Source organism: Mercenaria mercenaria, chromosome 10, assembly GCF_021730395.1.
Source record: "Mercenaria mercenaria strain notata chromosome 10, MADL_Memer_1, whole genome shotgun sequence".
NCBI classification, from domain to species: Eukaryota; Metazoa; Mollusca; class Bivalvia; order Venerida; family Veneridae; genus Mercenaria; species Mercenaria mercenaria.
In genome coordinates this window covers 32,323,482-32,350,387 of record NC_069370.1, presented here as the reverse complement: position 1 = coordinate 32,350,387, position 26,906 = coordinate 32,323,482, and the positions used below count along the sequence as shown (strand labels likewise).

At 34.8% G+C, this 26,906-nt stretch overlaps 2 protein-coding genes across 3 annotated transcripts in view; one reads left to right on the top strand and one right to left on the bottom strand.

The window, feature by feature from the left end:
• Positions 1 to 8,678: 8,678 nt before the first annotated feature.
• On the bottom strand, positions 8,679 to 26,852 carry LOC123559485 (dual oxidase maturation factor 1-like). 2 transcript variants are annotated; one of them, XM_045351345.2, is made up of 9 exons: positions 26,327 to 26,852; positions 21,963 to 22,125; positions 21,213 to 21,270; positions 19,241 to 19,375; positions 18,560 to 18,619; positions 16,867 to 17,020; positions 13,951 to 14,162; positions 13,446 to 13,636; positions 8,679 to 11,268 (listed from the first exon to the last, which is right to left on the bottom strand). In XM_045351345.2, the coding sequence occupies exons 1-9, from the start codon at positions 26,404 to 26,406 to the stop codon at positions 10,897 to 10,899; spliced, it is 1,425 nt and encodes a 474-aa protein (XP_045207280.2). In that variant the 5' UTR covers positions 26,407 to 26,852; the 3' UTR covers positions 8,679 to 10,896. The 2 variants fall into 2 exon arrangements, with proteins under 2 accessions (XP_045207280.2, XP_045207281.2); XM_045351346.2 differs by lacking the exon at positions 18,560 to 18,619.
• Positions 25,916 to 26,906, top strand: part of LOC123560845 (dual oxidase-like) — an 82,176-nt gene continuing 81,185 nt past the window's right edge. Inside the window, exon 1 of the mRNA XM_053552622.1 lies at positions 25,916 to 25,988. The gene's annotated coding sequence lies outside the window, so the exon portion shown is untranslated. The remainder of the gene's footprint in view (positions 25,989 to 26,906) is intronic.

Below are 26,906 nucleotides of genomic sequence, written 5' to 3'. Positions count from 1 at the left end.
TTCCTATGCGTAAAACAAAGTAGCATTAAACAGCGCAAACACGCTAGTAAAAGAAGGGGCGATGAAGGAAAGTGGGTATTAAGAAAAGAAACAAACCAACAAACAAGACACATACTGTATATAAACGAAAACTATATTTTTTCGCCTATAAATCGGTCAGTTTATTTTCAATGAGAAGTGTGTAAACACGATGTTTTGAGCATTTAAACAAGGTAGGTGTTTGGGCTACATGGACTCTAAGCTGGAGAAACAGATTTGTAATAAAATACATACTTTTAGAGGGTGAAAAACCTTGCCACATTTTTAAAGGTTGCAGATTTTTTTCTAAAGCCTGTTTATTCCGTTCAACCATTTTAAACTGGGTCTCACAGTTTAAGGAGGGCAGGGCAAGCGTGAGGGACAAGCCTATGCCAGTGAGGCCCGATGAGGCAGTAACCTACAATGTTGGCGAATGCTGAAGCTTTTATCAACAAAGATCGCAGGATGTAGCTTATCTGTTTAGGATCGGTAAAGCGTCGGCACAGCAGATTTTACAAACAAAGTTAAGTATGAGCAAGGTAAGTGCTACGTGGGTGCTGAAACAGCTGACATTAGACCAAAAACATCCAGGAGAATCATAGCAAAAGGGCAACCGTGATGAAAATAATTGTTTTAACTGTATTGTCACTGGGATAAATTGCGGATTCTTTATGCTGAACCTGAAACAAAAACTCAGTCAAAGCAGCGGAAACGAGTTGGTTCCCCACCTCCCAAGAAATTTAAGCTGTCTCCCTCTGCTGGCAAGGTTATACTGGTTGCTTTTTGGATTTACCTAGAAAAATGTGGCTCATTTCTTGTCAAAAGGTCAAACTGTGATTGCAAGATACTTTTCAGAAGTAATTTTGAAAAAAATCTCAAAGAAAATTTTGAAAAGTTTGCGTCCCAGGCTAGCCCAGAAGAATGTCATTCTTTTGCATGACAATGCCCCCTCTTATACTGCCTCATCTACAATAGAACTTATCAACTCCTTGAAGTGGCAATTGTTGTCCCACCCTCCGTACAGCCAAGACATTGCCCTGCGACTTTTACTTCTTTCCAGAATTGAAACAAGGCTCGCTGGAAACATATATGGAACGAGGGTGGCTTTGATTTTAGCTGTAAATTGGTACCTCAGCAGTAGGTATATTTCATGATTTGCAGAGGGAATATATAAACTCTCACGAAGGTGCCAAAGTGTTAAGACGTAGGCGGGGATTACTTTGAAAAAGATTTTTTTTAAAAATATTTTGAACGGTTTTTAAGAAAGAGCAAACAGTTCTGATATTTTCCGACCCATCTCTCGTAAACTATTTGAAGCAAAATGGACAACTCGTGTATTGACAGTCTTTCGGGTTTCACCAGTTATAGCCCATATCAAAAGTTCCGAAGGATAAATATATTCAATAAAGTATACTGTAAACTTAGGCTGCTTTCAACACTTTGAGTTGAAGAGAATCAATTGTTCTTTATTGTGAACTGACACGTAGTCTGAAAGAAGTTATTAAGGATTTCACAAACCCTAACAGTATTTTACCTTCAATACTTTTTCACTCATGAATGTATTCAAAGCATGTGATTTCATAAATTGGTTTGACTTTATATAATCGTAACTGAGAAACCCAAGACAGAAAATGTTTTTAAAGTTATTTAAAGTTATGAGAGTTTTGGCAAGTTGTAACTTGTAATTGAAAGTTCAGAGAATAAAATTAATGCTTTAAAATGAGTAAGGCACCCGAGTCGCTCAGTTTGAAACGATGGACTGAAATGATGAATACACTCAACATGATTGATGATTGACTACAAGTATTTAGTATCAACTTTAGTTAATAAAAATTAGTGTAACGTAATCTAATCATCCAAAACAAAGAAAATATATGATATGTATCAAATAAACGTTATTTCCGTTGTCTGGGCTACCAAAATGAAAAAAATAACCCAATGCACCATGGGGAAAATTTTAAACTTGTGATGAAACCAAAAATACACGGGCACGTTATTTTTCATTAACACGTTAAATATTGAATCATATGATAGTAATTCGGTGATATAAATAATTAGTAGTATGTCATGCAATGTACACGCAGTTTACGACAACGTCTTATTGTTTTCATGATGTTCTAGGCGTCGCATCTCTTAACGCGTTTCGTGACCTTCTTTAAAGCATTCTATCTCTTAAAATAGGAAATATAACTTTAAAATTTCAAACATGAAAGGAAAAAGAATGTTAAATAAATACATCGTTATATTAGAATTGATTTTTTTTTTCACCACTACAACAGGTATAATAAAGTCCTCGGTTTGCAAGAGGTGCAGTCGTATTGTGGATTTCAATGACCGTAATCAATATATTACAAATAATCTTCTCCAACAAGGCTACCGTTATTAAAAGTTCTAAATTTTACTATTGGTTTTAAGATATAATTCTAGTAGTTATTTAAAGACACTTCTTCGAGAAGGTATCAAATTATTTTATGGGGGTGTGGTTTACAAACTTTGTAAAATTTGGGGTCGTAGCAACTTTCCAATTGTATTTTTGAAGTTATTAGACGTTTTATTAAAATAGAGTTTGACCCAACTGTTTTGAGACACGCAGCATGTTTGGTGTTCAGCCCTTTTACAGTTGGTCACTACGCTTTCCTCTTTTATTGTGTAGAGGGACTCTATATGATAGGAAGTTCTTATATCCGATCGGGACGAAGCTATTTTGATGTCTGTCTTCTGGCCTGTTTCGTCGGGCCCTTAAGGATGTTTCCCTTGTTGCTCTGTCTTCTGTAAAGGCATTGAGTATAAGCGTTTTATGTTCATAAGGATTGCTTTTTATAAAATATACAAGAGCACTTTTGTGTTTTCCATGCCTTTTGTTGCCATAGCGTATGATATGGTTTCACAGGGATAACTTTTATTTACATTGCCCTGTGACTTTGGTTGGGTTAAGAGTGAGGTTAGATGCACCATACACCGGTTCAAGCTCCTCCACTGATCGTTCCAAGGCGGTGCACCACCGTGTTCCTTTATTTGTTCGTTTTGTCCTTGTGCGTTTGCTTTGTGTGAGTGTATGTGTGTTGGTCGTGTGCGCGTCCGCGTGCTAGGTTGGCGTTTGGGCAGACTGCGTTTTTGGAACGTGGCTTTCCCTGTTGGATATTTACCTTGTTTTTTGTTACTGAACGGTTCAGTATTATATATCATTGTGTAACCCGAGTTTTTCTAACTGAGAACAAATAGCTATAGATAAAGTAAAATGATATTAATATAATAGCCAAATTATCTGCATTAACATTTCATAAAAGTAAAATAAAATCTATAAAAAACTGATGTAACTTTCGTTTTATTCACCGGGCCTCAGGCTGACAGTACACTAGCTGCATCAATAACAATGTAGGTTAAATCTTGTCTGCGTGTGCAGTAATTGGGAATAGGGCATAAATGTATTAAGTGTTTCTTTGCTTTTTACGTTTTCACATATGTTTTATATATTGTGTAAAAGTCTCTATTTACCTAAATGAATGTTTAAAGGTATATTTCTGTAGAAAATCACTCTTTCAGTTTATACAAATAACGCTAAAGTGTTATCAAATGAATTGTTAAACCCCCATTGACTATATGAAAGTCTCCACGCAAAAAAGAAAGGCTGAGGATTTTTATGAAAAAAGAAATGAATCCAATCTTAAAAATATTATTGTCAAAAATGAAAATTGCTGAATGAATTGCAGGGTTATTTGAATCTTAAAAAAAGTTATTTCTATACAAATGTACAAAGAACATGCTTTTAGCACGAAAACAAATTGACAAATTGCCCTAAACTAATGCGAATTTTATTGGCAATTTCGGGGATCTCGAAAGTTTCTGTTTCGTATTTATTGCGTGATAAATAGCAAAATGATAATCGCTGTTTACCCTTTTTAAAATGTTTAGCAAAATACGGTGAATGCGTCTGTCGTGCAATTTCGTATTGCTAATCAAATCCGTATATTTACTGCTTAGGATGTTTCCGAAATGTTGTTTGCTTTAAAATGGTTCAATACCCTCAGTGACTTCTGATTATAATACCACTGTCAGCATTAAATCAGTTGTAATAAAACAAGCAAAAGTAGCATCTATAACAACGCAATCAAGCTCTAGTGTGTCTGTAACAGTTATAGGACAATAGTTAATGGATACTTCATGACATTTTTAGCTGTTACACGTGTTTGCGGATATGTTGTACAAGCATTATAACACTAGGCATCATGTACTGTTCCTTGTTTGATGTACGTGAGTCACACAAATGTGTAAAACAATTTGTTGTAAAGCTGTAATAATATATAAGATTATTCAATCCAGCAGTTTGTAACTGATGCATAAAAGAGTGAATGGGCAGATTATTGTCACATTTTTCTTACTAGTTTTCCGACAAAAATATGTTAAACGCATTTAGGGTTTTGTAAGTTTCCTAATTTTCACCAGACCCGTTTTTCAGTCGAAATCAAAGATAAATTGTCGCATTATTAATATGAGAGATGTGAAATTTTATATGCAATAATAGCTTTAGGAGAATTTCACCTAACTTTCTTTAAATATCATCTAGTGACCAAATTAAAAAAAAAAAACCTGATGGGATTTTAGCTATTCTTATATTCTTAAATGAACAGAAAATAGCAACAACTTTATCTTTGCATTATGACTTACAGATTTTTTGTATATATATTGTAAGATATCAAAATTAAAGCGATTGTGAAGAAAAATTTCAAGTGGTGTAATATCAATAAGCAATCGAGTTATGGTGTGCATTTCCGAAGTTGTTGTATGTTTGATGCTTTCCAAGCTGTAGCATTTTCCGACCTAACTCAAACTTTTGTCATAATGTTGCAATAATATTCTCACAAAACAGTAAATAAGTAAATATTACTTTGATCTAATAAAAGAAAGAAAGGTTTGTTTTTCTTTTTAAACGTATACGTGTCAGTACAAATCATTTCACAGATTGCAATGCTGAGAGGAAAAGACTGCAGAAAACGCATAATTTTCGTAAACGCAAACCCCAAATCTAATCCCATCAATAGTATTTGGGAAGTAGTCCGTCGGGAAAAAAATTGATTAAAAAATGACAATGAAGGGACCATAACAGCACAAAAAATATTCCAAGAGGGACGATATGCACATTTGGATGGGTATGTACCCATGGCAACATCTTATGGGATTTATATTTCTCAAATTAGTTCGGTTTGCCAGAGCGTGTAGTCATGTTGAGGATTTCAATGAACGTAAAAATTATATTACAAGTAAGTTTCTTCAGCAAGGCTATCGGTATTATAAATAAGTTAAATACTTTGCTAAATTTTGCAATTGTAATTGAGGGTTGGTCTTAAGATTAAATAGTAATTTAAAGACACTTCTACGGTATATCAAAATCCGATTTACTGGGGATGTGGTTTCGTAAGATTTTGGGTCATGGCAATTTAGTAAAGTTATGAATCGTTTCATTAAAAGAGGTTATGGCCCAACTGTTCTGAGGCAGACCGCAGGTTTAGTGTTCAGCCCTTTTACAGTCGGAAGTTACGCTTTCCTCTTTGATTGTGTTTTACGGAACAGACGGAGGACTCTATGATAGGTATTTCTTAAATTCAACCTGGGCTGAGCCATTTTGATTACTGTCTAGCGGCTAGTTTCGTCGGGTCCTTAAGGATGTTCCATTGTTGCTCTGCCTTCTGCAAAGGCATTTAGTACGTGCGTTTTGGGGTTTTAAGAATTGCCTTTTCGTATAATTTTAAAATGGCACTTCTCGTTTTACATAACATGCCATTTGTAGAACTATGTTCCTTTATTGTTCCTTGAATGCTTGCATTGTGTGTGTGTTGGTCCTGCGCATGTTGCGACTTGGGGAGACTGCGGTTTTAGAACGTAGCTTTCCCTGTTGGATATTTATCCTTGTTTCATTTCAAATTTCACAAATAGTAAAGGGAAAGTAGTTCGGATAAATTTTATTCCAAAATTACATTTAAGGGGTTTTAACTCCACTAAAAAGTAATCCGAATGGGATATGCCGACGATATGTACAATTGGTCTTTATAGCAATCAGTCCTGTGAATTGTTATAGAAACTCGAGTAGAGGAAAAAGTTCAATATGGCCAGACAGACATACAGACGACCAGAGAGATGCCGAAGGCAAAAGCAATATGTCTCCCATTAAATGTAGTGACATAATTAATGAAAAATGTTAAATGATTTGATAGAGATGATTTACTTGGGCTTAGTGATGCTCTGTTTGTGTACAAGGAACTCGCAAAGATAACCCTTCTTAAGTATTTCATTAGAAAATTACTTCCCCGCTAGTTTGTTGCATATTTCAGTACTTGTTATGAACAGACTCAATTAAACTGAGAGTGCTATTGATTTGTTTGATCATGTTTTTCACTAGTATGCTCCTTTGACTGGTGTTCTACTCTGCATGCCTTATTCAACACAATATATCTTAAGAAGACCCCCACCCGATGGATTGTATGCACACTGACAGTTCATAAGCTTAAACCGACAATGTCTAAAGACGGCTACTACCTTTTCTGAAAAAGGCTGCTGAAAGGCTAAATATGAGGAAGATCGGTTGCAGACAATGGAGAATAATCAAGTTGACTAATAGAAATGAAGACATTAGAGCGAGTAGATACCCAGTAATTGTACAGAAGATATAGTATAGTAAAGAAGGCGTGTAAATCTATAGACAATAAAGTATAGTTAGGAGACTAATGAAGACATTATAGCAGAGTAAGAAGGACGAGTAGATATTCAATAGATACACACACAACAGGGTATGGTAAGGACGACGAGTAAATCTGCAGAGAGCTTACAAAATGTAGTTAGGACTACGAGTATATCTGTAGAGAGTTTAGTAAGGACGGCGAGAAAATCATAGTAAGGACTACGAGTAAATCTGTAAAGAGTTTAGTAAGAGTAAGTACGGGGAGTAAATTTGCAGACATCATAGTAAGGACTACGAGTAAATCTGTAGAGAGTTTAGTAAGTACGGCGAGTAAATTTGCAGACATCATAATAAGGACTACGAGTAAATCTGTAGAGAGTTTAGTAAGGACGGCGAGTAAATCTGCAGAGAGCATAGTAAGGACTACGAGTAAATCTGCAGAGAGCATAGTAAGGACTACGAGTAAATCTGTAGAGAGTTTAGTAAGGACGGAGAGTAAATGAGAGCATAGTAAGGACGACGAGTAAATCTGCAGAGGGCATAGTAAGGACGACGAGTAAATCTGTAGAGAGCATAGTAAGGACGGCGAGTAAATCTGCAGAGAGCATAGTAAGGACTACGAGTAAATCTGCAGAGAGCATAGTAAGGACGACGAGTAAATCTGCAGAGAGCATAGTAAGGACGACGAGTAAATCTGCAGAGAGCATAGTAAGGACTACGAGTAAATCTGCAGAGAGCATAGTAAGGACGACGAGTAAATCTGCAGAGAGCATAGTAAGGACGACGAGTAAATATGTAGAGAGCATAGTAAGGACGACGAGTAAATCTGTAGAGAGCATAGTAAGTACGGCGAGTAAATCTGCAGAAGCTAAAGTGAGTAGGTAGATACGAAGACAATTACAAAAATAATGAAGGGGACGAGCAAATCTGCAGAGAACATGGCGAGGGTGACCTGTAGAAATGGAGACAATTTAGAGTAAGAAAGACGAGTAAATCTGCAGACAACATAGTATAGTTAAGCGGACACGTAGGTACGAAGAAAATATAGAGTATAGTTAGGGCGATCAGTAGATATTCTGAAAGGTGAAAGGCGACTAGTAAATATGCAGACACTGGTATATAGAAAATATGATCTGTTGATTTGTGGGCACTAGAGTAAACTCAATTTGATGGGTAGATATGCAGTTAACTTATATTATAGTACATGTGGCAAGTAGATAAAGGAAACGGTAAATATGAAGCAATAGACGACGAGTAGATACTAGTATGCAACCAGTAGTGTATAGTGAAGCAACGAGCAGATATGCAGACAATACAGTATAAGTGAGAATGACGAGGGTTTATGCATATAATAGAGTCTAGTTAGGACGACGGGGGTTTATGCAGACGATCGAGTATAGTTAGGACGACCGGGGTTTATGTAGACAGTATCATTTGGTAAGAACGATCAGGGTTTATGCAGACAATAGAGAATACATCTAGTTAGGACTATCAGGCTTTATGCAGACAATAGAGAATAGTTAGGACTACCAGGGTTTATGCAGACAATATAGTAAAGTCAGTAAGACCTGGGTCCATTCTGACAATGAGGTGTAGTTAGCGCGACCGGGGTTTATGCAGACAATGGAATATAGTTAGGACGTCTATGGTTTATGCAGACAATAGAGTATACTTAAGATGACCATGGTCTATACAGACAATGAATTAGAGATAGGACGACCAGGGTTTATGCAGATAATAAAGTAAAGTCAAGGACCGGGGTTTATGCAGACAATAGAGTATAGTTAGGACGAACGGGCTTTATGTTGACAATATCATATAGGACGACCAGGGATTATGCAGACAATGGAATATACATCTAGTTAGGACTACCAGAGTTAGTCATGATAGTTAGGATTCAAGCAGATATGCACAGACTAGTGTATATTAAAAACGACAAGAAGATAAACGGAACAAAGTAAAAATAACTTAAAACTGGGCTGCTTTGGGGACGCTTTTATGATAGACAAATTATTAGATAAAACAATATTTTACTGATATAACGAATCAGAATATAACACATAGATGAACATAAAATAAATGGTACAATTGCAATGACGGTATAAATCATAACAGGCAATTCCTACAAAGTTTTCTAAATTAAAAATAATACCTACAGTATATCTATTTCGGTACACACATAGCAAACCTTGCTAAAACAATCGACAATGAAATGACCATGTACGCAAACTACTTTCTAGCCGAAAAGAAAAAAATCATTAATAAGCCACATGTGATGGAGGTTAATATAAAATGTATAGAATATCTATTTCGTCAAATTGATTTCTTTGTCAAAAATCACAGAAAAAACATTATTTATACACAGATATAGACTGTTAAGTAGTCATCAGAATCAATCTGACTAAAGTACTTGATCTTCTAAACGAAGATCTGAGAACGACCCATTCACATACGTCTTCTGTATATTTTGGATTTCCAGTATTGCTATTTTTATTTTAACCAATCAGACGACTTGTTCGAATGCCAAAGAGTAAGAAAAATATGCAGCTGTTTCAGGGCTCGAACCCGGGACACCTCGCTTACAAAGCAAGTGGCCTACCGACTGAGCTAACCGGTCATCTGACACAATACGACATAAGAATTGTAAATATTAAAAGTCAAGGCTACAGGTAGATTTGCAAAATGTTGTAAGCTAGGCTCTGATTGGCTAGCGAAAGGGTCGTCAGAACGAGGCCATGAATAGGTCGTTCTCAGATCCTATGCGTAGCGTAATAGGAGATGTACTTTAGTCAGATTGTCATCAGAATTGTTAAATATGCTAATGTGTTCACTGAAACTAAATATGTAATATATTATGCAATGAAAACGCAATGAATCACATAAAAATTGAAAGACAATGTAGTCATATATTATAACAAAGGGTTCCCCTTTCGTTTCTCGTTAATGCAATAAGTTACACATGTTTCACAAACTGTAAAAAAAAGTGGTTAAACTGCTTTTGTAACACTCAGATATCACAACGCGGTTGCTTGATTATAGTATCGAAATAATTCTTGAATGATGCCATATATTGCTTATGGACATTGAAGCTGAAGGTTTAAATCAAATTCCATAATAACCACCAGGTACAGTCTTACCATATGTTAAAAAGCTTAATGCTAATATTCCTTTCCTCGCAAGCTAGAAGTCGTTGTATCATTTTTCGTTATTATTCAAAACAGTCACAATTCAAATATCAAATCAGAATTGTAATTGTAACTTTTTCCTGAATTACGTTTAGCGCAGAACTTGTTGTCCGACCCTTTTGCCCTTTGATTATGTATGTTGAAATTTTTGTAGTAATAACTTCATATCAAAGAATAATAAAAAAATATCAAATCAAGCGCTAAATGGGCAAAAATGCGGTATTTTTTTATTCACTGCCTTTATTTTGTGGTCGTGATTGAAGGAAATATTGTTAATATGTAAGCGTGTTATACTAACGTAATGGAAAGCAGAAAACTAAACCTATAAAAACACATTCCAAGTTAGACACCTCTCTCTCTATCGCCCTTTTACAATTTCAAATAAAAGTAATATGTGGAACAAATATCAAAACTCATCTACATTTCATAGTTGTCGTTGTCAAAACAGAACATGTGAAATTAACCTACAAACTTATAACAAAAAGCAATGATGATGTCAACGTTTGAAAAATATTTCAGCATGCGTTTTAGTAAAGCATAGAAATATCTTTTAATAGGCGAAAACAAAATCAACCAATCATTTTCACTGTTAGAAAGTCCTCGAAACACTTAAATATATCAGGATTTTCACAAAATTCCACCTCCTTTCTATCTCATGTCCATATCTTACCCATTCACACCACACCGCTAAATACACGTTTATTTGTGTCTTTTCTAGAGCTAAACACTTCAGTGTTGGTTATATAGGTTAAAACCGTTCTTTAATAGCGGTTACAACACTTTGTTAGTCTCTGGTAATACCATGAAACACCCGAGTCATTGATACTTTTATCAACGTAGCACATGCGCATTATTGAGATGCTTCTCCGTTTGTGTCAAATAGCTCACAGTACCCTTGTTAGTTAAAATCTAATAAATACTTTTCTAGCATAGTGCAAGTTACACATGGAATTCAAGCAAATCAATGGACCTAAAATTGTTTTCATCTGCACCTCTGCTACTCCACCCTTAGTCTCGTCATCAAGTGTTAATCATCGCATCAAGCTCCTTCATATACGGCTTTTTGGCATTCAAGGAATGACGTTTGTGATTCGGTTCAACGTCAACATAAATACCACTCAGTCTGTCTAAGTTCATGTCTGGATCTGTTGCCACGGGAACGTCAGCTTGTTCATGCCCGTCATTGAGATTTGTCTCGATCTGGTCTTCCTCTTCCTTTATGTTACTGAAAGCACGTGGTCGAATAGATTCGAAAGACTCATTTCCTGTAAATGAGGTATCGAGCACATGTTCGTTATACACTGGATTGCCTTTGTGCGACCTTTGACTGTCATAACCATAATTTACGTACCAGTTTAAAGGTGCTCCTTGTGAAGTCCTTCGTTCGTTTACCTGAAAATGCAGATATTTTGTTAAAGTAATGGACCCGTGATAGCAATCAGCTATTTCCGTGTGATAACGTGTTCTTCGTATCCGATTTCGGCACTCTTCGGCCATAGAAGAAAATGATTTTTCATAATAACCGGAGAATGCCGAAATTGCATACGGAGTATACGTAAAGTAACGGATATTGCCGAGTGTTATTACGTGTCCACTACCATACATTAAATTGTCATTTAATAAAATGTGACGGAAAAGTTGGGGATAATATTTCAGATCTATAGATGAAAACCATTTTGACTTTATATGTCTGCAATGTCGTCATATTTGACATCAATAACCCATAAATAGCTACATTGATCAAACGTGGAGGTGAACGTACAACATTGATCTTAATAAAAAGCACCAAAGAGAGGAGGAAACTATTAGAAGATATGTGATAAAATCCTATGTTACTGTGATCTAATTCGAATTTAATGTTAAGTAATCTACTGACGAAAATAAATCGATCGTATATTTTATGTTTTGCTATTTCCCCGCCTTAACATACTGGTACATTAGTGACCATTTAACATGAATAATTTAACATACGTTTCATGAAAATGTTTTCAATAACATCAAAGTGAAACACATTTGCTAATATCACAAAGATTAAACAATGCCTCACTTTGTATATTATGAATGTCAGAATAGATATCAAAGCAGAAAAGCTTGAGATAAATCAAATGAAATGGTTTGTGTTGAAAATGTCAAAAACTTACAAAACAGGTTATGAATCTCTTTTATGATGAAAAGGAAAATTGAAAATTGTTTATGCTGAAGGAAAAATACGCATTAGTTACAATTGGCCACCATGGTTTGTACAGGAAATTAAATACCTACATAACTATGCACTCCTTTCATTTAGAATTAAAATGCTTATTTTGATTTATTGGTTCATTCAACACACCTACATTAGACAATTTGGCGTGAAAACTACTGAATCAAAAAAATGAGATTTTCATATGTCGCATTTTATGTTTTCTTATTCATTTTGTTCTGTGTCTATTTGATCTTAAAATTGAATTAAGCTTTAAAGACCCTCCACAATCTAGTGACCTTCTTTTTCCTCCCACAACTTCGTGAAAATCATTCTGATAATACTGGTGTGATACAGCTATACTACAAGATGACATGTGGACAATTCAGACCCTCCCTGAATTAACCCTTAGCATGCTAGATAAATTGTCGTCTGCTGGAAATGTCGTCTGCTAAAATTGTAAAGTTCATTCAATTTGCTCCAAAATTGGAAGAAATATTGTCAGAGTAGCAAACAGCTTGGAACCTGATCAGACGCCGATTTAATCGGCGTCTGATCTGGTTCCAAGCTGTTTGCAAAGGGTGTTAAATTCGCCTGCAGTAGGCTAAGTGTTAATATGTTGACACAACTTCATCTTTAAACTTTGTCAATCAATCTCTTTTCAGCATAGGTTTAAAAACACAGAAAAAATAACTTTAAAAAATCTTATCCTGTTTAAACAAAGTTTTGGTCTAAACCCAACTTAATAAATCAGATAATATCCATACTGCTACACTTATTCAATAAATTGTTTAGAAATAAAACGCACTGTCTTGGCCTAATATATGTCACTGTCAATTGGTACTAGTATTTCTTTTTTTTTTTCATGCAAATCATACATGTATAATTACCACCATGGAAATACAAAAGAATACGGTTATTCTGTGGCGCGTCCTTTAACCTTTAGCCTGCTGGCGGCAAGTAATTCTGCCTTTGCGACCAGTCAGCCTGACCATGGCCTGCACTGTTCGCTATACTGTCAGTAAAGTTTCAGTAGACACCCCTTCGAATAATAAAAGGTATTGCCCAAAATGAATGATGGACCAGTCCATTTTAGAATTTTAGCAGGCTAAGGGTTAATGGTATGAATTTTATCATGTGTCTCTTATCTGGATCAAGAGATATGGAGTGGGCAAATGAATGCTATAAGCATGCATAAATTGCATAAATTATGAACAAACGAAATGGGCCATACAAAAATATGTTTTATAACCTTTTTTCGGAATGATAAATCTCGAGTTTTATTGTAACAAGCGATAAAGCTTTTATATAAGTAGCATATAAATTAAAAATCTTTATACAATCTTTAATGGAACGAGTAAATGAACGTTATTGTTGCTAAATGACGTACATATCTAACGGACGTATCTGGCGTATTCTGCGTTGACGTGTGGCTTGACGCATTTGTGAAATTTGTGGGCAGTTGTTTGTATTCTTCCTGCTCGTCCAGTGAATTATCCAGGAGGAAAAATTCTGCTAATTTCTTCGGAACCTTTTGATCAAGGGTGAACAAGATCAAACCAATGATTGTAGTTAAAACCCCTGAAAACAATTGAGTATACTGACAAAGAGATACAGCAGCTTGCTAGAACTACTTTAATTGAACATTAAAAAGATGGACCGAAATCATTCAAAATAGTGTGTTAAAATCTACATAGAAATATGGGAACAACTTATTCTCTAACGCTAACAGATCCAAACTGTCCCGTTATTTTTTTCTTTAGTAAGGAACAAGGTCAACAAAATTAGGTTTAACTTTTCAGCACAATAGACGTATATTACCAGCATCTACTACAAGAATCTATTAGTGCAATTCATACTGATTAATTACAATAATGCAAATGATTGACAGTTACCAAATACAAGTGTTGACCAGAAACACCAGCCGTATGTAAGTATAAGAGCGCCATCAGAACAAGGCATTCTAATGCCGGACTGAGGACAGAGGTAGTCATACACAACTGCCGCTAGGACCATACACACTCCAGTCAGTGTGAAACACGCGGCACCATACCAAATCACACTGCAAAGAAGTATATTTCCAGTCACCCAGAAAGCAAACGCAGACCTGAAATAAACAAGGTTTTATTAGATACATTTTCAGATATTTCATTATATCTGTAAATTATGTAAAATTTTGTCTAGAAACCAAATATAACAAAGTACATGTTTGTTAAAAGATTATTTTAGCGTCAGTCGTGTACGGTAATTCAACTGCATGTGTCAAAATAGAAATTTTATTAGTAAGAACTGACAACATTAAGTCATACATCAATTATAATTGACATAAAGTCAATTTTAACATGCAAATCAATGAAACATGAAATCTGCATAGTTGCGAAAACAGCGCAAATGCAAATGATACTCATGTACGAAATCAATTAACACATATATGCGTTTCTCTTCACACTTACATGTTTTTAATATTTTACACAAACTTCTATGAAAATGACACTGTATGAATAGAATTACATTCAATACTTAGTCAGATGATCAAACTAACAAGATTTAGTAAAATTTATATTGGTACACAAGTCTATGAACCAATTTATGTTTTCAATACAAGAACTCTTTTTGATAAAACTGCCTCATTGATTCAAGAATACGTTCATGTGATTGCACCAAACGCTAATTGTTTGACTGCGTGTTGGGGCGTAATTTTGTAACGAGTTTGTTTCTACTGTGTCTTTATCCGTATGCCTGTCTTTATCAATGGCTCATACAATGTATTTTCATAACATGTCGGCTATTTCATGATTCTAATTATGATTACATATATAAAACGGCGGTAGCATTGTATTACTACATAAAACAATACGTGCCGACGTAAGGTCCTGAGAACACGTCTCTAATTTTAGACTGTAATGTGAGGATGTGACTAAAGTGTAGTATTGCATATGAATGTTGTACCTACGGACTCTTACATATTAATGCAGATTAACTTCACATCCATTTATCAAAATTTCATTTGATAGCCCAAAAACTATACCGATAATTATTGCGCTGTCATTGCAGCAACAAAATAAATCTTAAAGTAATTAATGTGATAGGAGATTCTTTTGAAATAAACATCTTGTGATGTTAAATATAAATAATACTGTCAGTTTTATTGATTGTTTATGAATATATTTTAATATGTTAATATCGATTTTTTAAAACGTGGTTATTCGATAAGCGCCATCTTTGTACCAACAAAATAAATCTTAAAATTGATGTGAAAGATTTCATTTTATAGCCCAAAAACTATACCGATTAATTATTGCGCTGTCATTGCAGCAACAAAATAAGTCTTAATTGATGTGATAGAAGTTTGTTTTGAAATATTAAATTGATGATGTTAAATATTAATAATATGGTCAGTTTTATTGATTGATTATGAATATATTTTAATAATTTATTATCGATTTTTTGGGGACGTGATTATCTTACATCAAAATATTTACCAACAGAAAATATATCAAAGAGAAAAGATAAGGTTAAACACCAGTAATATTTCACACTATGAAACACGTTGATGTATGTTTAGTGCATCTGCTGTGCGTAATACGCAGTTTTCAATTAAAGCAAATGCAACTTAAGGTATTGGACCCGTAATAGAGTACCTCCTTTTGAAGAGTATTCAATTCTTACTATAAACCTTCTTTGACTGCAATTTTCAGGGGGCGGGGGGGGGGGGGGGGGGGGGGGGGGGGGGGGGGGGGGGGGGGGGGGGGGGGAAGGCGTAGGTTCAAGCCCCACTGGGACCAAATTTTTTTCCCCATATTTTCCTTTTTTTCTAGTAAGTTTTTACTTCTTTCAAGACTTATTATGGATGTATTGTACAAAAGTGTAAAATTTTCATTTTATAAGCGATTTCTTGCTGTTCAAAGTGACTTTACCTCTGAATCAGGAGGGGTAGAGTTAGACACCTTTAAAAATACTGAGTTACATGCGGTAAAAGTTCTCTATATTGCCTTTATTCTTTAGATTACATATTGTGGAGGAAATGCAGGTAGGTTTTACTTTTGCCCCAAGGTTATTTTTGAATGAAGTGAGCAATATTCAAAACAGACCCACAGGATTCGACCTTAATTTTCAATGTTGCGAGTTAGAATTCTGTCTCATTAAATCTGTTTACTTGAGGCACCCTAGAAAAAAATGGTATTTACAGTTTTATTTTGTGTTATATAATTGTTTAACAATAGTTTGATGTTTCTTTTATCAAAATTAATGCTGTAATGAATTTTCTGCAAACGTTGTAGATAGTGGCCATCACATTGAAATTTGTCTCTACTTGAGCTTGAGGAAATACCATAAATTATACAAAATTTACAAAAAAACGGCACGGTAAAAGTTGTTTAAAATTAGCAACACAGTGCGAAACATGGTCCACTTTAAGAATATACCAAGCAAATACCATTCTTTAAACATTACTATTACGGGTCCAATATCTTAAGTCTCAGCCTGTATATGAGAGTCTATAAAAAGCAATAGCCGTTTTAGTTAAAACATGCCTCCCAGTCTTGTTAAAAAGCAACGGCTGTATTAGTAAAACATGCCTCGACGTCTTGTTACAAAAACAATAACCGTATTAGTTAAAATACTTAGGCTACTGTTTTTTATTAAGACTGAAAGGCGTAACTGATACAGCTATTGCTTTTTACAAGACTCAGAGAATATGTTTATTACTATAATTTATATTGAAAACATGGCTGTTTTCTATTTCCGCGGGCTTTAGGATATTGTAAATATGTGACGATTTTTTATTCTGTGTAACAAGAAAAAATACATACCAAAGTAATATATGAGCAAAATAACCGGCCATGAAAGATGATCGTCCAAACCTGAGGCCACCTGCATCAATATCAAAATGTTCGATAATGGACAGTAACGGCTGCGGCAGACCTCGCTCCAAGGCGCTCCAAGTCTGCTGCTGAGTTTTTATCACTGCAATGGAAAACAAAAACTCCATAACAAAATATATCGGCAAGTAATAAGGGTTTTGTTGTAATTGACAAACAAGTATCATATCATATAAATTGATCATGACAAGGAACCGCATCTGAACCAATGAAAATGCAGTTGCTATTTATGCAGCGTGAGGTTGCTTTTTACCTAGGAAGTGTTTCGTATACTATTATTAGCATTCAGTCAACAAGATAATTGGCTTGATAATCTTGCTACCCCTAAATGTTTGAGTTTTTTTCTCATTTATTTGAACGTGATTACAAGCGAATTATGCATAATGAATTTGAGGAATGCCATAACAAAAACTGCAGAACAATATATATATATATATATATATATATATATATATATATATATATATATATATATATATATATATATAATTATGTTGTAATTGACAAATAAGTATCATATGATTTAAATTAATTGTGACCAGGAACCGCATCTGCACGAGAGCAAATGAAAATGCGGTTGCTATTAATGCATCGTGATGTTGCTTTTTACCCAGGAAGAGTTTCTTATATCATTTACTAATAAACAAGATAAATTAGCTTTATAATCTTGCGACCCTAAATGTTTGACTTTATTTGTTTATTCCTCAATTATTTGAACGTAATTGCAAACGAATTATTCATTTATGCATGATGAATTCGAGGAAATATCAAGTTGAACGTGATTCTTATATCGATAAATAATGATTAGAAATAAACACCGGACAGATGATTGATTAAGCACGTATCATCAGCTAGTCCTAATAAAAATATAAAGTCAATATCTGAGCTATACACAAATGATAAATTGCACCCATGGTAAAAATATAATGATGCAATAAATTTTAAGATAAGATCCACGTCGCCATTCAAATCATAAGAATCTTTCACTGTTTGAAGCGGACTGAAATATCTGACCCAAGGTAACTGTTTAGGCAGTAACGAGGCCGTGCCGAGTTACCACAAAAACACTTACCCTAGAGCTACATCTTTTCATCCGCGCTTTTTATCAGAAACAGATTCTTTTTTTTTTCTTGAATACCATTGTATTTTGATGCTTTTGATTATTTTGTGTTGTTGTTGTTGGATTTAACGTCGCACGGACACATGATAGGTCATATGGCGACTTTCCAGCTTTAATGGTGGAGGAAGACCCCAGATGCCCCTCCGTGCAATATTTCACCACGAGCGGACCGTATAGCTGGATGGCTTCCTCATATGAAGAATTCAACGCCCCGAGTGAGGCTCGAACCCACATCGATGAGGGGCAAGTGATTTGAAGTCAGCGACCTTAACCACTCGGCCACGGAGGCCCCTGCTTTTGATTAAGCACTATTATAGCGGCGTATGTATTTACGCATTGCACGAGTCATCTTACACCCCGGGGTTGTAAGACGAGTTTGTCCAGCACCGGCAAAAACATGGAACAATCCTGTCTGGTATGCAAGAAAAATAGCAGACTCAACATTGAGCGGTAGTGAAATGTGCAGCAACAAGACAAACGGACACTTTCCACTCAGTTACGTACCGTTAGCTAATTGGAGTTCCTCATTGTACTTAAATGAACTGTCATCTGCACGAAATGTTCCTGGAAAACGAAAGTGTTCGTGTACTTATTTTGTCCACTTAAAAATAACTTCAATAAATTCTCAAACGTATTTGATTGTATATCTTTGTCATAACAGTACTATTAAAATCAAAACTCGAGTTGTTCAAATGTTAATTTTAGATGACCGCATGGCTGCTCTTCATTATAAGAAGTATGAAAAGTATTTATTGTAACAAAAAAAATAATTCTCCTCTTAAAAGTTTAAAGGCTCATAATGTCTTTATAACGTGGCTGCAACATTTTTTGTTTTGAACATAAAATATAATAATTTCTTGTCAAATCCTATTTTCAGTAATTGTTTTCTGCAATATTTGTCAAAAGTTTGAATACTGATTTACATAGAAGAATGTTTTATTGAATACATTGTTTTTGAATACCTCACTTTACGAGTCTTTAACTGTTTAAATCCATATACAGCATTGAAAGTAGTGTTTTTCTTACCGTGTTATTATGCATAGCATCTGGGCTGTTCATCTGTTTTTAACATAACATTTAAAGACTTACGGGACTTTAATTTATTGATGTAATGACATACTAGCACTAGGTATACGTTTAGCTTGCCGTGTAAGTAACAGTTTGGACCACTAGGTATATATTTACCTTGCAGTGTCAGATTAACAGTTTTGAGTCCTATACGTATTCCCAATGTACCCTGAATATGCCCGTTACTTCTGTAGATATATGGAGAATGTACTCCCACTTCTCCCAATTGCCAGCAATACCCAAACACGCTGACTGAAATGAATAATATTTTTATTTAATGACATGGTATTTTTACTTTGTCAAAATGGTTAAAATGTGTAGGTTTTTCTGCTATTAAGCACATGGTTTTCCGTTTTTACGCTTCTGTCAAGTGCTATTTCATTGATAAAATGTCCTTTCCTTAGAAATATTTTCATTGTTCGCATTACCGTTGACAGCTACTATATTCATATTGTTCAATACAGATTCACTGTCTGACGTAATGACAAGGTAGATAACATATTGTCCGTACTCTAACTTGCATTCAATGTTATAATAATAATTAGATTAATTGCAGTGCAAACAAAATTAATGAGCAAAATTGTATACAAATTTTATATGATTTTGTTTATATTACAGAGGTAATTGATATATTTGTCTATCATTTATCATTAAGTCAAGCACTGACTTTACCATCAAGTAACTATTGAATTAAGTGAGTGAGTGAGTTGGGTTTTACGGCAAATCGACACAAAATGGTCATATATCACCGAGAAGAAGTTATATTGAAAACGCCAATTGTAAAGCATACCTTATATCATTTATGTAAAAATGTAAAGCATATCTAAATTGAATTAAGTCCACGATACAAATTGACTATTCCAATACGCTAAATGTTGAATGCAAAAACCAAACAGGCATAAGTGAGTAACCGCCGTCGTCTTAGAGATTTGTTTTATATTAACAACAATCGTTGCGTGTAAACATTCCATTTTAGCATATTGTACTAAGATATTTGAGCCGTGCCACGGGAAAACCAACATAGTGGCTTTGCGACCAGCATGGATCCAGACCAGCCTGCGCATCCGCGCAGTCTGGCCAGGATCCATGCTGTTCGCTAACAGTTTCTCCAATTCCAATAGATTTTAAAAGCGAACAGCATGGATCCTTACCAGACTGCGCGGATGCGCAGGCTGGTCTGGATCCATGCTGGTCGCAAACCCACTGTGTTGGTTTTCCCATGGCACGGCTCATTTTTGCTTTTGCGAACCCGCTTACTATGATTTACCATCAGTCTATTTTTAATTCTATCTATTTCTTTTGTTCTACATGTTACTGTTAGAAGACACAGCGTTGTGTAAGTCACAGAGTCAGATCTGTTTGCAGACAAACAAATCTACAAGAAGACAGTGTTTTATACGCCAGAGTTAAGCCAGACGGCCTTGGCAAAGTGTTTGAAGACACAGTGTTTTATCAGTAAGAGAGTTAGATGACCTGAGCCATGTGTTTGAAGACACAGTGTTTTATAAGTAAGAGAGTTAGATGACCTGAGCCGGGTGTTGGAATGTATAGTGTTTTATGAATCACAGAGTAAGAAGGTGTCCGGTTGTTTGACCGTATAGTGTTTTACAGGTCTCATTGGCCGAGTATTGGAAGACAAAGTATTTTACAGGTCACAAACACAGAGGGTACATATAGAGTTTAATAAATCACAGAGTTTGATGGCCTTGGTCGAGTGTTGGAAGACTAGTCAGAAGGTGGCCGAGTGTTGTAAGAGTCACAGACTCAGAGGTATTTGCCGAATGATGGAAGACATAGTGTTTTGTAAGACAAATATATATGCAAGAACGTTTCTTACACCTAATGACAAAGTTCTACATAGAACTCTATTTTACAGAATGTGTTTTGAGTTGTCCCTGTTTGTAGTACAGAAAGAATTTTTATTACCGTAACATTAATAACTATGCATGCCAAGTTTTTAACATTGACAGAAATATTCACAATTTTTATCAAGGGGACCGACCGAGACGTACAGCATTAAATAATTCACATACATCTAGTAACTTTGATACAGAAACCAGACTGATTATTGTTTATATGTTCTTCTTACCTAGAATAATACTGCCTACAGCCAAACTATATACCAATCGAACCAGGGTATACCATCTCTGAAGAATTAAAATACATGCAGAATTTAACAAAGCAAGATGCGATACATCTATTCCTTAAACACCATATTGTACAATGGAAAACGACTAAATTTTAAGAAACATGCGTGACAAGCTGATATATTGTTTCATATGCTGACTTCAATTTCTCACACAAAGATTTCAAAGCTACATACTATAATAACATACCGCACTATGTTTGGTACAGCGTACCAGACTATAGTACTTTTTCACTGGTTGAAGGTGCGGACTGAAATATCTGGCTCGAGGGTAAAGGTTAAGGTGGTAAAAATTATCCGACAGCCAGATATTTTAACAACTCCTACAACTAATGATAAATTCTTTTTCTTGCATACCATATTCTTCAAATAATAAAAGATATAAGATAAAACAAATATGTTCCTTTTAAGATCTTTTTTATTATAATAGCATTCATTCATAAATTATAGCACGTGAGTCATCTTAAACCCTGTGGTGTAAGACGTGATTTTCCAGCACCGGAAGAAACGGGAAAATCCTGTTTGGTATGCGGAAAAATATACATTCTTACGTGTGCCATATCATATCTATTCAGCTAGTACATATATTTAACACGAATTTTCAATTTATTTAAATGGCCAATAAGTAAAATAACCCATATCATATTTGAAGAAAGAAGTAACCATTTGCATCTTTTTGCTTCATTTCCTTACCTCTTTTCCCCTGATTCCTGCAGCTGCTATGATTGCTGCCAGTGATATGAGGATGCACGTGTAGATTATTGCAGCAAATGGAATATCCCAGGTGACAGATGTTCGGTAATCTCCGTAGTTCGAGTACCCGAAATCGCCACGGAACGCTCGGAACCATGTCATCCTGAAATTATAGTCAAAGCATTGATTGAATGGATAGGATCAAAAGGTTTTGTTGTTTTCTCATCATGCTCATGCTCTATGCTAAAATGTGCTTTTGCGCTCTCAAATTACTTACGCTCATCCAAGACATTATTTAATGACACTTAACTGCATGAGGTCATGAAAGCAGCATGATTTCGTTTACTGTTAACAGTTTGACACTGAAGCCTAGCTTCCTTATATAATTTAATATTTTGGGCTCATTTTTTTTTACTAAATGCCACCATCACTTTAATTTCAGCAAACACGTGTCATTGAATGTACTTCAACTGGATATCCTGCTGAAATGGAGCACAAGATGTCCAAAGAAGAAGACTTTTTCACGACAGAACTCTGTAAGTTTTTTTTTTTTTTTTTTTTTTTTTAAGAAGACATTTTAGCTTATGAAAGCCCCAACTGGTATTTGAGCCTTGCCATGAGATAACCAACATAGTGGCTTTGCGACCAGCATGGATCCAGACCAGCCTGCGAATCCGCGCAGTCTGGTCAGGATACATGCTGTTCGCTTTTTAAAGCCTATTGAAATTGGAGAAACTGTTAGCGAACAGCATGGATCCTGACCAGACTGCGCGGATGCGCAGGCTGATCTGGATCCATGCTGGTCGCAAAGCCACTATGTTGGTTTTCCCATGGCACGGCTCATCTGGTCTTTATTTTTAAGGAAACGGATGAATCACAATCTAAAATACGTTATAACAACAATTTAAGAGATAAAAAATATCAAGACCATCAATTAAACAGGCAAAATGAAAATCTTTTATCTGGGTGATACTATTATTTTCCTGAATCTCGATGTCTTTCATCTAATGTACAGTGTGTGTGTGTTTGTTGGTGGATGGGGAGGGGGTTTATTAATTTGACCCTGGTATTGTATAATTTTACTAAAGCCTAATATATTTAACCAGACCGTGTATATTAAATGTTAAAGCGGAGGATGTATCACTTTATTTATAGATATACATTCATCGGTTGTATTGTTATCAAAAACATAAAAGCACAGAATGACACAATATCAGTTATGACTGCTTATGAATGGTTTCCTTACATATGATTAATGTTAGTTTATTTATGTAAGCGTATCTGAACAAAAATAAAACAGAACAAGTTAATAAATTTCTTTGCTGTAGGTGTCATACACTGTATAACAAAATTAATTACTGTATTCTGTTTTTATACGTGTTTTATGCAGTTTACCGCATCTATTCAATTTATATTTAGGATCGTTTGACATGAACTTATTAATAATGTGATATGTATGTAATTCTGCTCATTATGATAGATATAAAACTGTTTCAGATTATGTTCATATAGGCATTATGGCATTTCAAAGTTATTATTCTAACACAATTACATTGTCTTAACAATTACATTGTCTTATATACCAAAAGTAGGCTGCAAGTGTTAACAAAATGTATTCGAAAATTTCTTACGACTGAAATTAACCTTTACAATAATTCGTTGACATTTTCAATTCAACTTAGAAGTTCATCAGATTTCTTTTACAGGTTAAATCACAGCCATAAAAAGATGTAGTGATTGTCAGTGGGTCTTTTCGGAAAGTTTGTGGTTTCAAAATAGATTTTGTCTTTATTTAGTACTAAATTATACTCGTGTCCTTAAATAGACAGCTGTCTATGTACGATTAAAGCAAAAAGATTGTTGCAGTTTCATTCTGCCATTTACAATAAAAAAGAAGATTGATACAAGCTCTCTGTTGTCGAAAATGTTCCTTTGTGGTTTGTGGTAAAACCTCAAAATATTTAAGACCGATTTTATTTAAACAGTTACGTCATTTAAATTACTTCCTTGTTAAAAATTGTCATCTACATAACATTCAAGGAAACACCTTTTAGAGCATTTCACTTATTTGGTATCGTTTCAGTGAAGTAAGGTTACTAGTAATATTCTTAATCATGCCCATAATATATGCTTTTGTTAAATGTGGTGTATGTAAGTGTGAGGTTAGCGTACCATAAACCAGTTTTGTTTTTTGCTGAGGTGTATATGTGATATCCCTTCCAATATTGCCTGTATTAATGTATTTTATTTTTTATAGTGTCCTCTTTTGGTGTGCCTTGAATGAAGGTGTGAGATTTCTCAACTTTGGTTTTGTTGTAAGCTCTGTTCAAAATTTCCTGCTGAAATTTTACTGTTATCTATAACAGGAGCTTATGGCATTAATAAAATCTTTAAGGGAAATAGACCATTCTCGTGGCATGACAGTAGTTCTTACAAACGATTATTCTTGTTGACAAAAAAAAAACGAATCCTGACTAAAAACAGAAAGTTATAAATTAATAAATGGCTTGATAAATGAGCCGTGCCATGGGAAAACCAACATAGTGGGTGTGCGACCAGCATGGATCCAGACCAGCCTGCGCATCCGCACAGTCTGGTCAGGCTCCATGCTGTTCGCTTTTAAAGCCTATTGGAATTGGAGAAACTGTTAGCGAACAACATGGATCCTGACCAGACTGCGCGGATGCGCAGCCTGGTCTGGATCCATGCTGGTCGCAAAGCCACTATGTTGGTTTTCTCATGGCACGGCTCAAATGTCTATGATGAAATTTTCTGATCAGTTTCAAATTGCATTAGCCAATGCCTTCTTGTAAAGCTATTAACACGTACTTATGCGGCACATTTTCAATCAGTATTAAATCTTAAGAAAAACATATAATACATAATGGTTATACTGCTTAATAGACCAAACATAACTGAATAGGCGAATTTTGGATGGGTTCAACGTCGCACCGAAACAAATATAGGTCATATGACGACTTTCCAGCTTTTCAAGATGGAGGAAAACCACAGGTACCTTTCCGAGTATTATTTCCGGCATGGATGGGGTAGAACCACCGACCTCTCGAAAGCCAGCTGGATCGCTGGATCGCTTCATAACGTCCCAATACCAATACTTAGTCACTTATAGCATCTTAATCGGCATTTTATTAAAATGGCAGCAAAATTTTATATCTTTAAGAACTTTACTGACAACCATTTTCTTTGTGCACACTCGAAACCTTAACTGTTTTATGCTGACTTTCTTGCTTGACTTTCAGATAAACACTGATGAGTAAAGTTGTGTGTTAACATCGTGCATTTGAAAGAACTGGTCAAATAATTCAAACATTTTGCTATAATATACTGTTAAAAAGCTTTAAACTGTCTTTAAAAATTACGTGAGTATACGAATTTCTTTCTGCATTTAACAAGTACATGTAATAACATATGTATGATAAGGACTTCTTCTGTTTGAAAATATCGTCCCAATCGATTCCAGATCTTTGGGTAGAATATTTGCTGTTACTGGTTATTTACAACTACCTTTAAATTGATAAATTGACGTAAATTTGAAAGTTTAACCAGAAAAATAAGAAACGCTGACAAAATAAAATGTTCGTCACTAAAATAAAAAGTTTATCATGTCTGGCAAGGCGAATCATATTGCGGCCATCCTCATTTTTCTATTTTTTGCAATATATCTTCTTTTTTTTAATCAAGTCCAGTCTAATTAATATATCAATATATTGTTTCATTTTATTCAATTCAGTCAAAAGTCATTAGTCTAATTTGAAAATAGAGTAGTCATTTTGACATCTCTAGTACAAATATGATACATAATTCATGTAACTCACTCTATTCAGTGTGACCTTAACACATACTCTGTCTTTATGACTAACACTGTCATATATTCTTTATAACACAATTATACATTATGCACTGTCATAAAACATGCAAGTTGTCTTAAATACGTGTAACCACAAGTATGTATTTTAATTAAAAGTGAAATAAATCTGTTTTATAAACCATAAAGATGAAATTCAGGTAAATTTTATATGTTTATTTCGAGGTTAAGATACATTATTTACTTTAATATAGTTTTACTGTTGCTATTAAAATGAATTGTCAATTGTATATATTCAATATTTAGTTGAATGATACATTCTAAGCAGAGGTTAAGAGAGTTTGAAGAATGATCATATGGTTACATATAATCTTTTCCAATGATGTAAATTACTAATGCTTCACAAGTTTATATAAAACATATAAGGGTTATGATACGATCAGCTCATTTATTAGACTACTTACTATTTAAACATTTATAGATCCGTTTTCCCTGTGGTCAATACATTCAGCACATCCGTATCCAGTTCCAAACTTACTTAGACTGATTTCCAAGGGGACCTTCCTCCATCACAAGGCTTGCTCTTGTTGGTGTCGTCGGCGGCGTTAAACTCCTCATTTTATTTATTTTTTGTTCAGGTCTAATATCTCGAAATTACATGTGCACATTCTGACTACAGAAGAACTTTTTCCACCACAGATTAACATTTTGGTAATCTATTAAAAGCGTTTCCATTACTAGAATTTATTTAAACATATTTCAACACACCACATCAAAATTAAAACGTTTTCTCTACTTAAAGTGTAGTATTTCAATTAACAATTGCCTCTCTGTTTAGATATATTTTAAAGTATTTCCTCTATTATGACTAACACATCTTGCATTTCGAATTAATGCGTACGCAAACATTTATCACATCCATTTTAGTATGTCTATGCTAGTACTGAGGCAGTTCTTCGAAACTTTCGAAACTTCTTAATAACCAATCACCAAGTCCTGCTATTTATCACAATGGTCGAACGTGATTTGTGTCCCGTAATATAAACCGTCATTAGTTCAAAAGTCATTACCAAAATCATATTACACGACAGGTGACAGATATGACAGTAATGAACACG